The sequence below is a fragment of the Pleurodeles waltl genome, chromosome 3_2 (assembly GCF_031143425.1).
Source record: "Pleurodeles waltl isolate 20211129_DDA chromosome 3_2, aPleWal1.hap1.20221129, whole genome shotgun sequence".
Taxonomy (NCBI): domain Eukaryota; kingdom Metazoa; phylum Chordata; class Amphibia; order Caudata; family Salamandridae; genus Pleurodeles; species Pleurodeles waltl.
Genome location: NC_090441.1, coordinates 133,707,775 through 133,721,676, shown reverse-complemented (window position 1 = coordinate 133,721,676; position 13,902 = coordinate 133,707,775). Strand labels below are relative to the sequence as shown.

The following is a 13,902-nucleotide window of genomic DNA, read 5'->3' as shown; positions in this document are numbered from 1 at the left end:
AGCAATGGCTCAGCACTTGGCTGATGCCGCACCTGGTTTCACGTTGCTAGGGGAAGGTTTCAGTACAGTAAAGGACCTGGGGTAGACACGATCTCCAGCCTGAAAATAGCCTGCTCCACACTCATTTTGGGCCTGGGCTGATGTCCTGGACTTGGTGGAAGTCTGAAAATTGCAGCACCATAACAAGAGGCAATACACATCCTACTCCTCTCCCCTTGGAACATCCTCCCATCTGGATTATTTTCTGCTACCCTCCTTGTTACGCAGACCCAATTTCTTCCCATGGGTTTTTTCAGACAACTCTCCAGTGCTGTTGGCGGGTGGGAGTGGTTGGATGGCTGAGCGTGTCTTGGGGGTGGGTTGATCGCCTGTCGTTTTCTAGATGGCGACTTTGCGGGGGACATCAGAGACGCTTTTATTGAATATTTTGAAATCACCAAGGGTATCAGTTCCCGCCATACTGTCCTCTGGGAGGTGTTTGAAAGAATTCTCCAGGAATGGGAATTCTAGTATGTAGGCAGGTGAAACAGGTGCAGGGAAGAGGAACTGCTCCATTTTAAGAGTGAGATTGCTAGTCTGGAACTGATGGCCAGGGCCTCCACCTCACAAGTTGTGCAGCATAGTGTTACTATGGCCCACTTTGACACTCAACACTAGTTGCTGGACTCTGAAAACTGTGCTTGCTCCATACATAAGGACAGGTGTATGTGATGGGAGGCAAGGCCGATAAGTTGTTATATTGGCTGAGGGCGGCTTCCCGTCCATACAGCTTGATCATCAAGTTGTGGAATGTGGATGGAACAGCATGGAGGGACAGGAACCTCCTGGCTAGGGAATTTGTCTCACATTTCGGTGCCCTGTATGCCCATCGGAAGCCTTTGGCTCTGGATTAGGGCAACCCTATTATACATGACCTTCCTAGACCCACACTCTCAGCCTAAGAGAGCATTGACCTTGATCTGCCACTCAACACCGAAGAATTAAGAATTACAACAAGTGATATCCTCAATGCTCTCTGGGAAAACCCCTGCCCTGAATTGGTTCCCGCTAGAAATATACAAAAAATATTCCTACTTATTGATCCTGCATTTACTGGTGCTATACTAGGATGCTTATGAGTGTGGGGAGCTACCCCAGGACCTCAGGGAAGTGACCATCATGGTGATTCTTAAGCCTGACAAACCTCCAACGGACTGTGGATCCTATTGCCCCATCTCCCTCATCAATTGCGAGGTGAAAATTCTGGATAAATGGCTGGCTACCGGCCTGACCACGGTGATATGCTGGGTTGTGCACCCCAACCTGAATGGCTTTATGCCTTCAGCGATTGCACCTGGCATTGGTCCACTTAGACAAAGTGCAGAGAAAGGCAGCACTTCTACTGGTTGATATGGAGCCGGCCTTTGATATGGTGCATTGGCCCTATATCCTAGCAGTACTCCGAAGACTGGAGCTGCAACACCCCTATAGTATACTTTTGTTATTGTATAGCAGATCACCCCCACACTTATTGCCAGCTATTACCCAGGTCCTCATCCAGTCCTGGTATGCGGCCCTTCACCGCATGAAATGGTTTCCTACCCTCAAGGGGGTGATCCACTTTTGGCAGGGACGAGGCCGTCGGAGACTGGGAGTTGTGCTGGGTTTCCCTCTTGAAGCCTCATAGGCATATCTACACTGGGGGACATCTGAGGAAGTGGCACATGAGATTGTTCCAGAAATTTGCGGTCTAGTTTAATCTGCACTACTCTAGGTTCCATCAGCTGTGTCATGCTCAGATAGATACAAGGAGAGACTGAGCACCCTCCCTGAATTCAGCCCCCTAGAGTGTAAATTTGTCACTGATGACCTTCAACGAGGAAGCATCTCACATTTCTACAGATCCCTTGTTGTTAATACACCAGAGCCACTGACAGCTCTTTGGGCCAGGTGCAAGGAGGATGTGGGGGCCTTTGACGATGAGGAACGGAAATGGTCCTAAGGGTGTTGGATATATATATCCTTTCGCTTGATTCATTGGAAGTATTTTCATCAGATGTACTTTTCCCTGGCACGACTCTGGCCTATGGGATGTGCTCCGGGGCCAGAGTGTTTTCGCTGCTACCATTCCCCGGGCTCCCTCTAACATGTGTTGTGGGACTTCTCGGGTGCACAAATGTATTGGCATGAGGTCAATAGCAGGACTGGATGGGTGGTTGGCCGACAACTATCTCTGGTCCCCAAAACTGCACTGCTGGGAATAATGGACACATTGGGTGAGTTCCGGGATGTCTGTGCCCTCACAGCCGTGTCATACTTGGCGGACAAGATAAATTTGGATGGGCACTGGAGGGATGAGTAGGCATCACCACTGCATGAATGGGTCAGGGGCATGGGCTGCTGTGGAAAAGCTGGTACTTAAGGCACATGGAGGTCCACCTAAATATGAGCGTTTATGGGCTCCCTGGACAGACTGTGGTGGACTCCTCCTCTGAATGAGCCCAGTGTGCAGAAGAGGAACATGTAACTTCTGTCATTCATGTGAATATGTGTTACGGAAGTGGGAAACCTACTTTTAAATTTTATAGATTGTTTATATGTAAAGGGCCTGTGGCGCAGGGTCACTGGGGCCGCAGTTTGAGATGGTGCTGTTTTTTGGGGGGCTTTTTCTTCTGTAAAAACAATCAAATGTTTAAATGTTTCATAAAAAAGTAGAGCTTATTGCTGTTGACAAGTGAACATAATAAGTATGTAGTATTAAAAGGGATAAAAAGCAGGAGAATTATTTATTCAAAAAGCCAAGTTTTACTTACTGCACAGAGGGCAATTGAAAGGGAGCTCTATAGTTGTGCTGCTTCAGTGTAGACAGTTGTTCTTGCTTGAAGGGATAGTCAATAAAAACTGATAATCAGAATGTAGAGACCTATTATATTTGTAAAGTATAAATTTGGATGCTAAGAAAGAAAGCAGTTTTGCTGTAATGCTCTTTGAAGAATTGTGAGTGCTTTGAAGGAGATTCTGGAGAGGATGGGCGGCCAGTGAAGAGATCTTAATATTGGCAAGGTCCTGTCCAGACTTGATATACCCAAAACAAGATGGGCAGCAGCATTCTGAACAGGTTGGAGATGATGGCAGAGCTGGGTGGACAAGTAAGTGTAGGGTGTCATGAGAGAAGTGAGAGGTTGGCGCCTAATACATTTCTAGATAACGCACAACTATTACTGGGAAAGGAGAGGATTTATTGATTCTGTCCGGCATTTGTTTAGCCAGGATGGTCGTGGCCTTTGAGTTTTCAGCACTTTGGTCTTAGATGGTTTACATTTAAGAAAAATGTTGGACATTGTCCAACTAGTTACAGCAACACAATTGGGAAAGGTATTTGGTTCTTGGACTGATGGATCTTCATCAGTTATACTAGGCAGGCCAAATATGAGTTGGGTGTTACCATCATACATGGTAAAATGAGCCCTTAGAAGATAAAGAACAGAAGCTAAGGTGTGCCTGTACAGACTAAACAGAAAGGGCCTTGTGGTTCACCACAGCACAGATTTTTGGTAATAGATTGAAAAGATTTGCATGAGGCCTTCAAGAAAGGACATTATGCACTTGGTGATATGAGTGCCGAGTCTTTCATTGGGTAGTGTTTCAATCAATACATTGTGATGTATCAGGCCATTGTCCACTAGTTAGCAGAGGTCTTGAAATAACAACAGAATCATCAATCAGTGCTAAGCCCTGGCCAGAACAGATTATTCAGCATATTCCTTGCACTAATTGAAAACGTTTTTAAGAGTCTTGCAGAGAAGTGGCAGAAGTGAGATGGGCAAAAAATTGCGAATTAAATGATTATATTTTCAGGAGAGATTTAATAGTGGCTCTTTTGCTAGAATCTGGAAAATTGCCTTGTGCTACCAAGCAGTTAAAGAGTTCAAGGAGCTAGATTTTACATGATGAATTGAGTAGTTTCATGGAAGTCGCTTACGATCACACAGACCAACTGCTATCCACACAATACGCTATACTCATGTGCATTCTCCTCAAAACCCTCTTTCTCTCCAAACATGCCAAGATGTGAGACCTACTGCACAACCATGCTCCGTACCTGCTTTTACATCAGAAACATGGCTAAACCCAACCTCTGCACCCGACATTGCTACACCCGTCAACGCCCAATACAAGATCGCCAGGCAAGACCATCAGCACAAGCCAGGATGCAGAGTTTTCATCATATTCAAAGCCACCTTTGGCTGCATCTCGAACAACCCTACCAACTACATGGAAAATCTTATATTCAAGCTATGCATCTCCGCCAACTTCTTCCTGGATGGAACTCATATATACGGAGCACCAGGACGCTGCACCAATTTCACCAGAAACATCAAGGACTTCCTCACTCCCCTTATCATCAACAACAGCACTTTCCTCCTCCTTGGAGACTTTAATTTTCACCTAGAAGACCTCACTGACCCAATTTCTACAGTCCTTCTAGAAAACCTCAGCCTCACCCAGCATGTTATCAAAACCCCCAACACTGCTAGACACCTATTGGACCCTATTTCCTCCTCATCAGAAAAATCACAGTTGACAAACCAGCAAGAGTGACCTGGACTGACCACACCCTCATCAGTTTCAGCATATCCATCCTGCACCACCACAGACCTACCACCACCCGCCACAGTATTCACCCTCCACAGCTGGAAAAGCATCACAGTAGAGGATAGGACTTTCGCCCTTTCCGTGCACTGGCCTGAGGACACAAGCAACTTGTGGAAAGGCAACACAAACCTCAACAGCTGGATCACTACAATCTCCAACACCCGGACTCCCTTCAAGAGTAACTAACCGGCAAGAGACCTACCACAGGTCAGCTGGTACAAAGAGTAACTCAGACTAACGAAACACCACTACAAGCAACTGGATTGCAAATGGAGAATAAGTCAAGACTCCTGTGATAAAGATATCTTAAAATTCACCCTAGGATGCTACCACAAGCAGATACTGAATACCAAGCATACAGTCCTTTCAGAACGTATTAATGCTGGCACAGACATCAGTAAGGAAATCTTTGCCATCATCAAAGATTTCACTGTGCCATCTGTCACCTCCAGCAACATCATCTCAGCTTCCCATCACAACCGAAAAATAAACCCTGACATTATGGTCCACCATCACCATAGTTGAATTGCTGTTACCATGTAGACCATCCCATCAAAGATCCCATCAGACATTGCCGCTACCACACCTTTACAAATGACTCTTACCAATCAGCAAATAATTAACCCCTTTCTCAATCTCTTCCATCACCTCCTGGACACTTGGAAACACACCACCGTCATGCTCCTACTTAGGAAACCAGACACGCTCTCCAACTACAATCCCATCTTCCTCCTACAGTACCAAGCCAAGGTCTTAGCCCTTACTGACCAATGCCTCGCCAACTCAGTCTTCCTTATGTGGTGTCAACTCCTGTCTTTGTAGTAGGGCACTGATTAGAGTGCAGAGGTTTTCTTCCTCATGCCATTGATTATCTAAGGCCAATCATCCAACATTTGCTTCTCTGCAGATTACCTGAAAACACTACATATCAGAGATATGGAATTAGGCGTTTAAGGGTGTTTTTTCCTCCCCTCAGGACAGGAAAGATAGAAGTAATGCATACCTTCATCTTGGGTATTAAGGCATTTGCAGACCCAGATTGATGCTATATTTCTTTTTGCCCATTAGGAATTATGTTGCTAGAGTCATTTAGATAGTGCAGAGTTGCCAGTGTGATGACAGCATTAGCATGAATATGTGGCAATACATTGAAAAATACAAACAAGAAGACCTTCAAGATTGGTGTGAGTGCAGCTCAGAGACTGTGATTTAATGGTGGTGGACAAGACAGCACGTTATTGGTTCTGCATGCACATCCATAGGTTCTGCTATTATCTATTTTTCTTTCCTTCTGTTATTTCGGGACTCATCCATATCCATGGTTCCATGGTGGTGTACAAATCTTGTGGAGTTGCCCTTTGACCATAGTGCATCTTAATACTAGGACAACAGCTGCTTGCGGGATCCTGTGGCTCATCACAAGTACTGCACTCAGCATGTGTATTCTACTGTTTTAATCACATTGTGTCCTATGCAATGGATTCTGACAATGCATCTAAAAATCATATGATTATGTACTAAATTTGTAGCTCTAACCATAGATTACTCATGTATTGTTCCAGACAACCTCCCATTGGTCAACCAGAATACATTCTATTTAAAGTCTGGTCCTGAATAAGATGGATTCAGAATTAGTTTTTCCAACTGAAACGTGTGTCGACTGCTTTGATGGGTGAGCGCAGCCCGCAGCATGGCTGAAACTGAAATTCTATTCCCACTGGGATTCTTGGTGTATGTGTTGTGTGGCTGGAATTGGAATTATGATTTGGAATGATGGTTTTGAATCTGAAAAATATTTTTGATACATGAAGATTAAAGTCAAGATTTGATGAAGTGATTGTTGTAAATAATACCTTGGATATGTGATGAAAAAGTACCAAAGTGTGTACAAACTAATGCAAAATAAATAATCAATTAAACTGATGTAAAAGAAGTTGTTTTAAAAAACTTTCAGGATTTGTTTTTGGTAAGCCTAAAGTGCCCTTTGAGCTATAATAGAAGAAATACAGGTCATGTGAGATATTGTGTTCTGTATATGTTTTCAGTTTACCCCTGATCCCAGACCTAAAACCAACTGAGTAGGAAGCACACAGTCTTTATGCAATGCCTCACCTACTACCAGCTACTCGATGCCACAAAATAGGGATTCAGACCCAACCACAGTACAGAAGCAGCACACATCACCACCATAGATGACATTTGCATGATCTTTGACAAAGGAGACGTGGAAGCCCTAAATCTCCTGGAGCTCTCTGAAACTGTCTTACACTCCATCCTCATCATGCGCCTGCATAATATTGGCATCTGTTGGATCTGGCCATTCTGAAGGGCCACCCCAGATTTTTGCTTTCCTTTGCTGAAACTATTTTCAAAGGCTTTTAGGACTCTGTGGTACCCAGTGGGAAAGTGCTTGGGCTCTCCCGCTTAAACATGATAAAAGTGGCCTACACCTGATTGGTACATATAATTAATTTTAATTCTCTAATAAATGGCACTACATATTGTACCCAGGGCCTGAAAATTAAATGCTGCTAGCAAGCTGCATCACTGATTGTGCCACCCAATAAAGTACCGCTGTAAAAATGTCTCAAGCCTGCCACTGCAGCCTATAATGCAGTCTTAAACTCTCATTTTGACCTCACAAAATAAACCTTTTTGCAGGCCTAAAGACCTCTTTTTAATACTTATAATTCATCACTAAGATAGGCCCTAATACCTCATAGGGCAGGGTACTGGCATTTAAAAAGTAGGACATGTGTACTTAAGTCTTACCTGTCCTGACAGTGAAAAACTCCTAGTTATTTTTCACTGTTGTAAATGTATCTTTCCCACTGACAGGAACTAGGCTACCTTGTTACTGTTAATAAGTGATAACTTCAGTTTGGGAGCAGGTAGAGAAAGGCCTTTTAAACTCAAATGAACTGTAACCTTAAATCCTCTTTAATGGTTAAGTCAGAATTTAAGTTATTATTTTGAAAAGGCCACTTTTGTGAAAAGTGGGCATTTTTCTGCCCTAAATCAAATGTACCTTTCTGTCAGTTTCCAGGGTCACATGACTGTGAATGGCTCTTCTGGGGTGTTTTGTGTATTCCTTCCAGACATGGAGCCAAAAGGGCCTTGGGCGTGTAGTAGGGTGCTTCTCTACTGAACAGGATCTCCTTGTGGGGTTGGACTCTGTCTTCTTGAGTTTCAAAGGATGACCTCAGGGCGTGCCCACCCCACTTCTGACTTCTAAGGGTTATCTGCCTTGCCACTGACAAATGCAGCTCACACCTAGGCCTACCTGGCCTTTGTTACCATAGACAGTTTACAATCAAACCCAGGAAAAGGATAAGGTTAGACAAAAGGGGAATTCCCCATACAAGGGTTGGCACCAGGTATACATGTGTCACTTTCAGAACCTGTCCTCAAAACACCCCAGGACCTGTAGAAGATTGAGATGAAGGACTGTCTTGTTGTCTGAAGAAGGAAGATTAAACCTGCTTGCCTTGAACCAGAAGACTGCTCTGAATCTGTCCAGCTAACCATCACAACTGGACCTGCCTGAGCTTTGCTGCTAGCCTCTGTGAAGTGAGTCCTTATCCTGAAAAGGTCCAACCCCCCAATTCTTGGACCCTTGGCTGTTTCATAGCGCACTCCTCCTGCCTCAAATTCATCAGTCAAGAGCTCCAGGGAAGATTCTGAAATTTTTGGTCTCTTTGTGACTGCAAACAGACTCCTTGCATCACCCGACCACTACCCACGACACTCAATGGTGCGAATGTCCAGCGTTGACCTGCTCTTCTCATCTGCTTCGAGATCCAGCATCAAAAGTAACAGTCTGCATCGACCGCCAATGCATAACTCTAGCAACATCTAACTCTTCCCACCGAACAGCGACCAACCATCACAAAAAAAGTCTCCTCGTATCGACCAATAACACAAAATTGCACTGCAGCTTGTATACATAAAGGAGTGGCAAAAGAGCTGAATATAGTCCTGCCTGGTGGCCCAAAAGTTCTGCCATTTTGAATCAGGGGCTCCTGGGTAATTTTACAGCAAGGTTAAGAGCAAGTGCTCAAAAGAGGCGGGGTACTGTGAGAAAATACTGAAGATTAGGCTGTAGAATTTCACCATTCACTGTTTAGTGTACAGGATAAATCCGGCACCTCCACCACTACCTCAGAACATTCCTGGATCTGGGTAGACTCCATCTGAAGAAGACCTTGGTGAAAAAAGGCTCCTGACTGTCGCTGAAAGAAATGACCCCACTTAATGCCTAATGGACTCCTGAAACCTGCTGGCACCCAAGGGCTAGAACTGTTCTTGAAAGGTTGAAGATGGCCTCCCGTTTGCTGGATTCAAGGATAAAAAAAGCTGTAAGACTGACCAGAAGGAACCTTCCCAGCATAAGGTGAAAAGGCTAGAGGTAAAATCTATGACAGGACAACCCACTTGTTGTATCCAACCTCTATTCCATTGCGGTCAGCCTAAAATGTGCCTAGTTCCTGTTCAAGCATGAACTGCTGTTTTACTTTTCTAGGTAATTGTTTCCTTAACACATTAAACATTTACATTGCTGGTTTCCTCTAACCTATTTTAGTGATCTTGGTGTCTTTCTGCACATTACAAATGTCTCTATTTTTCTAAATTGGTTTGGTAATTTTGTTGTCTTATTTTCTTGGCTTACCATTGTTGGTCTTGCAGGAACTTAACACTTAATTGCTGCTTGTACCATGGCTACCAGAGGTTGAGCAGAGGTTCTCTCAGAATTATGTTTTGTCCTAACCAGATTGTGTTAGTAGCCGTCAAATAATCTGATTTCTGAAGGTGAGCATAACAAAACATCCTGCCATCTCATTCTATTTTTGATATACATTTTAAAGCTCTTCTCTCTCACTCTAGGGTGGATACACTTTTGATTACCAGGCCATCTCACTGTACTGTGGCCTTATTAGTGCTGATCAACCTATTTATAGAACATTGTTCATTGTATTATTACTACCGTTCTTTATTACCCATTCTTCTATCTTTATTTGGAATATATTATTTGTTGCCTCTGAAATTTCACTTATTATTGATAAACCTTCTGAAGTCTCTACCCTCCCACTCTTTTATACACACATTTTTACCTTGCTTTGTCACTCATTAAGTGTTATAAATTATAATAACACTCCCCTCTCACTCTATCATTATTAAACCACATGAAGACTGTACCCATTCAGTCTCTTACTGGTAGGCCCCTTGTTCTACAAAATAAGGCAACCATCCTCATCTTTAGACTCTCAAGGTGTTCTTGGGTAATTCCTGTCCTAAAACGGCTCCAGAATACAGATATGAAGGTTATTGCTCTTACATCTTAAGCATGACTGGCTACTAGCCATTCTCATGGATGAACAGAGACATCTGCACACCACCAAGGCCCTGTATGATTCGTAAAACTGGACATCCAATCCCAGAACCTAATGCACAGTGTTTCAGACACCACTTGCTCTGGATTGTTGGTATATCACCCAACAGGGGCTATGCATTGCTCCCCTTGTTTTAGGACTTTTTCTGTTTCTCACTTTAGAGGACTTTAACATCTAGGCCCATATTTATACTTTTTAGCACTGCATTTGCGTAATTTTTTTACTCAAAAGCGGCACAAACTTACAAAATATAACTGTATTTTGTAAGTTGGTCCTCTTGCGTCAAAAAACGATGCAAATGCGGCACTAAAAAAGTATAAATATGGGCCCTAGTTCCATTACCAGCCTTGCCTCTGGCATCTTATTTTCAGCCTGTGCAATACTTGGCCTCAAACAAATAGTGTCTGAGGCCACTCATGCAGATATCCATAGCCTAGATTCGATGTCTGTGCAGCATGAATGTGTAACTAATCTATGAATATATCATTGTGCTATTGTGACCACTCTGCCATACTATCTCTGAACTTTGACATAGCCCACACTTAGCCCACTCTCTCCTCTACTTCCCTGAGGGCTTAGTATAACCTGACCAAAGTAAATGCTGAAAAACTAGGTGCCATGTGAGAAGCCTCGACATGCATTTTGGGGAAGAACACACAGACTAACGATGAAAAGTTTCCTATGTAAGCCCTCGAGTCTTGCCAGTCCAGGCTGTAGCAATCCTTCTGGAATAGCTACATCAGTGGTTCCACACTGCCTCCTCAGGGGATCCACGGTTGCTTCGAAAATGTAATAATATTAACAGATTAGGTCCCCAGCTTTCAGTAATAACTCATTTGGGGGGGTCCCCAGATTCCAAAAATGATTCAGTGGGGGTCCCCGGGTTTCAGTACTGATAAAGTGGTGGTCCACAGAAGTCATAATGTTGGGAACCACTGAGCTACATGACCACCCTTCTAGCTTTACTGAATGCTCAGACCTCACCTCAATCTGTCAAGCACCTTGAGCCCTTAGCCTTTAGCCCTTAATCTGGGGTGAAACTGTGCATTCGATTCTGGCCTACCTTCCTCTTGTTCCATAAGTTTGATGCAAAGTTTGAAGACCATCGTCTTCTGATAGGAAAACACATTCCAATGGCCCTCTACACTTGCACGATTCAATACACTTTGTGATGACTCTCTTAAAGATTTTCTTAGAGGTCGCTATGATAGTATCACTTTGGCTTGAAACCAGCCACGCTTTTACATTTATCCAACAGTTTATATATTTTCAACAATCACTAGGACTCTGAAGCAGCTGAATGGTAGCATTTTAACAATATGTAAATCACAAGTTCGAACAGATATTGTTTTATGCATTCATTTTGTGATTATTAAACATAAGTAGCTTATTTAGTTCGAGGTACCGAGCCTGTTTCTTTTGATATTATTACATTTTTAGTTTAAATACTACATTTCATATTATCCTTAACTTTTCTTGGAATACTGGGACAGAACTATCAAGGAAGGGACTAGAGGTTCATCAATGTATTTTGCTTAGAATGTTACTGGCTCCCATTCACTCCAACCTCAAAGAAACTCCAGGACTACTGCAATGATTGGTGCCCTACACTGAGAATAATTTGACTAATATGTGGCTGTCTACACATTCAAAACTCACAAACTGTAGCAATCAGTTGTACCTTTAAAAGTTCGATGACAAAGATGAGAGGCTGGGGATCCTTCTGAAGTTCATCTAGGTCGTCGTAGCCAAGCGTGTGATAGGCAAACATGTTGGCCAGTCCACATGTGTGCATGTGCCAATCTGTTGGGTCCTTTCCTTCTGCAATTCTGCGTAGGCTTTTGGAGACCAGAGGGTATAAGCCTGTATGCTGAACACAAGAGAAAGTAGCTTAATTTCAAAGGTGTAGCAAGCCATTTACAAAATAGGAGAACTGTATATGGTTTTCCTGGCTCAAAAAAATATGAGGATTGTGTTCAAGATTTTGGGCCATATTTAGAAGAAAGTGGCGCAACACTAGCAGGGTGCCACTTTTCATGCAGCCCCCTTGCGTCCCCTAACTCCACCAAGGTAGCGCCTTATTTACAATACGCCGCATGTTAGGTTCAATAGCATCATTTTTTTACACTATTGTAATGCTATGAGGGATTAGCGTAAAACAAATTATGCTAATCCAGTATAGTGTTAAGAGGCCCATTGAAATCAATAGGAGCCTCATTTTAACGCCTGCTTTAAGCTAGCGTTAAAAATGAGGCTAGAAGTGGCACAATACAATCTTGTAGTTTCCATTGCGCCATTTTTAGAGACCCTCTAACGAGGGGATGCCCCCTTTGCATACATCATGCATATATTTTGCATGATGTGGCGCAAAGGGTTTACAAGGTGGCGTAAACCTAGTTTGCGCCACCTTGTCAATATGGCACTATGGTAGTAGCCCATTGGCGTCACATTTGCGGCAAACATTTTGCCACAAATGTAGCGGTAAGGGGCGCAAGGGCCTTGTAAATCTGGCCCTTAGTGTCATTATGTTATAGTGTTCCATGGGCCTTGCATAGGCCAACCAGAACCACCCATTAATGTTGTCATTTATACAAAAGCAGTTCGGAGGAAAGGTACATGCATTTTCAAAGCTCAACCCTTTAGCAATCTTTGACATTGAGTTTTTCACCAACAGTGAGACTTTCGAATATAGATAGTCATCAAACGTGTGAACCTAGTAATTTTTTTCAGTGAGTATTCTGCATTGGGCTGGACTACACAAGACATAACCTTGGGGGCAGGAGTGGGCCTTGGTGGAAGCTTAGTTGCTTCTGTTTGAGGAGCTTTAGGGGACTGAGTGTGACCCTTTAGGTAAGAGGCAAACCACTTAAGAATTGTGCCAGTGACACAGAGGGAGGACATTATCACCAGCATTCTGTGGCAGTCTGTTATGTCAAATGATGTGTCGTCAGACACGGAGATCGGCTAGGAAGGTATATGGTTTTGTTATGTCCAAGTAAATGAACTGGATATGTGGTCTGAGGTGATTTTTGTGGAGTGATGTTGATCTAAACCATAACCAGTTGTACAGCAAAGTAATACTAGGCAACTATCTAGGATGCCTCTATCAAAGCCTTTTTTGAGGACCAACACTACAGCTTGAAGCCAAGATGATCCAGTAACTTGAAAACTGTTATGTGGATACAGATCACAATGAGATTTGACTCAAAAGCAGAGAGCAAGATAACGGATTGTCTTGAAGTCAAAGATGTTGGAATGATGAAATGCTGGCTCATGTTCAGTTCAGATTTTTTTATGTTTAGTTCTGCTGAAAACCTCAAGATATAAATTGTGTCTGACTGGACAGTATGTTGAACTAAAAAAATTACACATTATCAGCCTGTTGACAAATTTATAAAGTTTGGGAAGTATTACAGTTTAATCCATGTGATTGCACCATTTGATGCATTTGATATTTTGTTCTTCATTGGATTATAGCAGCATATTTGATTGATTCCAAGAAGAGACACAGTTCAGATTACGCAAAATGCAGCGGTCCAGGTGGTCTCTGGGCTAAATATAAAGGAGTTCTTTCCACCCCTCCTCTCGGAGGCCACTGAAAGTGATCAGTTTTCGAAGTGGCTAATTGGATGTATAGGATATTCTGTATGTCCAATTACTTCTTGGTCTAGCGCAATTCCAGATGTATGCCCTAAGAACTTCTCTGTGCTCAAAACGGTCCATGATCATCATTGCCGTAGCAGCAAGCTGCAGTGTGTAGAGTAAAGGAGCGTCTGGGTTCAAGCAGGGTTTATTTGGAAGCTGCGTGTTGCACTATGACTTCAGCACAAGTGAACAGCCTGGTTCTTACAAGATGGCACAATGCAATCTTGTAGTT

At 43.2% G+C, this 13,902-nt stretch overlaps 1 protein-coding gene across 2 annotated transcripts in view; it reads right to left on the bottom strand.

Moving 5' to 3' along the window:
• Positions 1-13,902, bottom strand: part of AIPL1 (aryl hydrocarbon receptor interacting protein like 1) — a 286,910-nt gene that overhangs the window by 211,964 nt on the left and 61,044 nt on the right. For both annotated transcript variants that reach the window (XM_069227003.1, XM_069227002.1), the window contains exon 3: positions 11,707-11,895. In XM_069227003.1, coding sequence (XP_069083104.1) covers positions 11,707-11,895 — 189 coding nt within the window. The remainder of the gene's footprint in view (positions 1-11,706; positions 11,896-13,902) is intronic.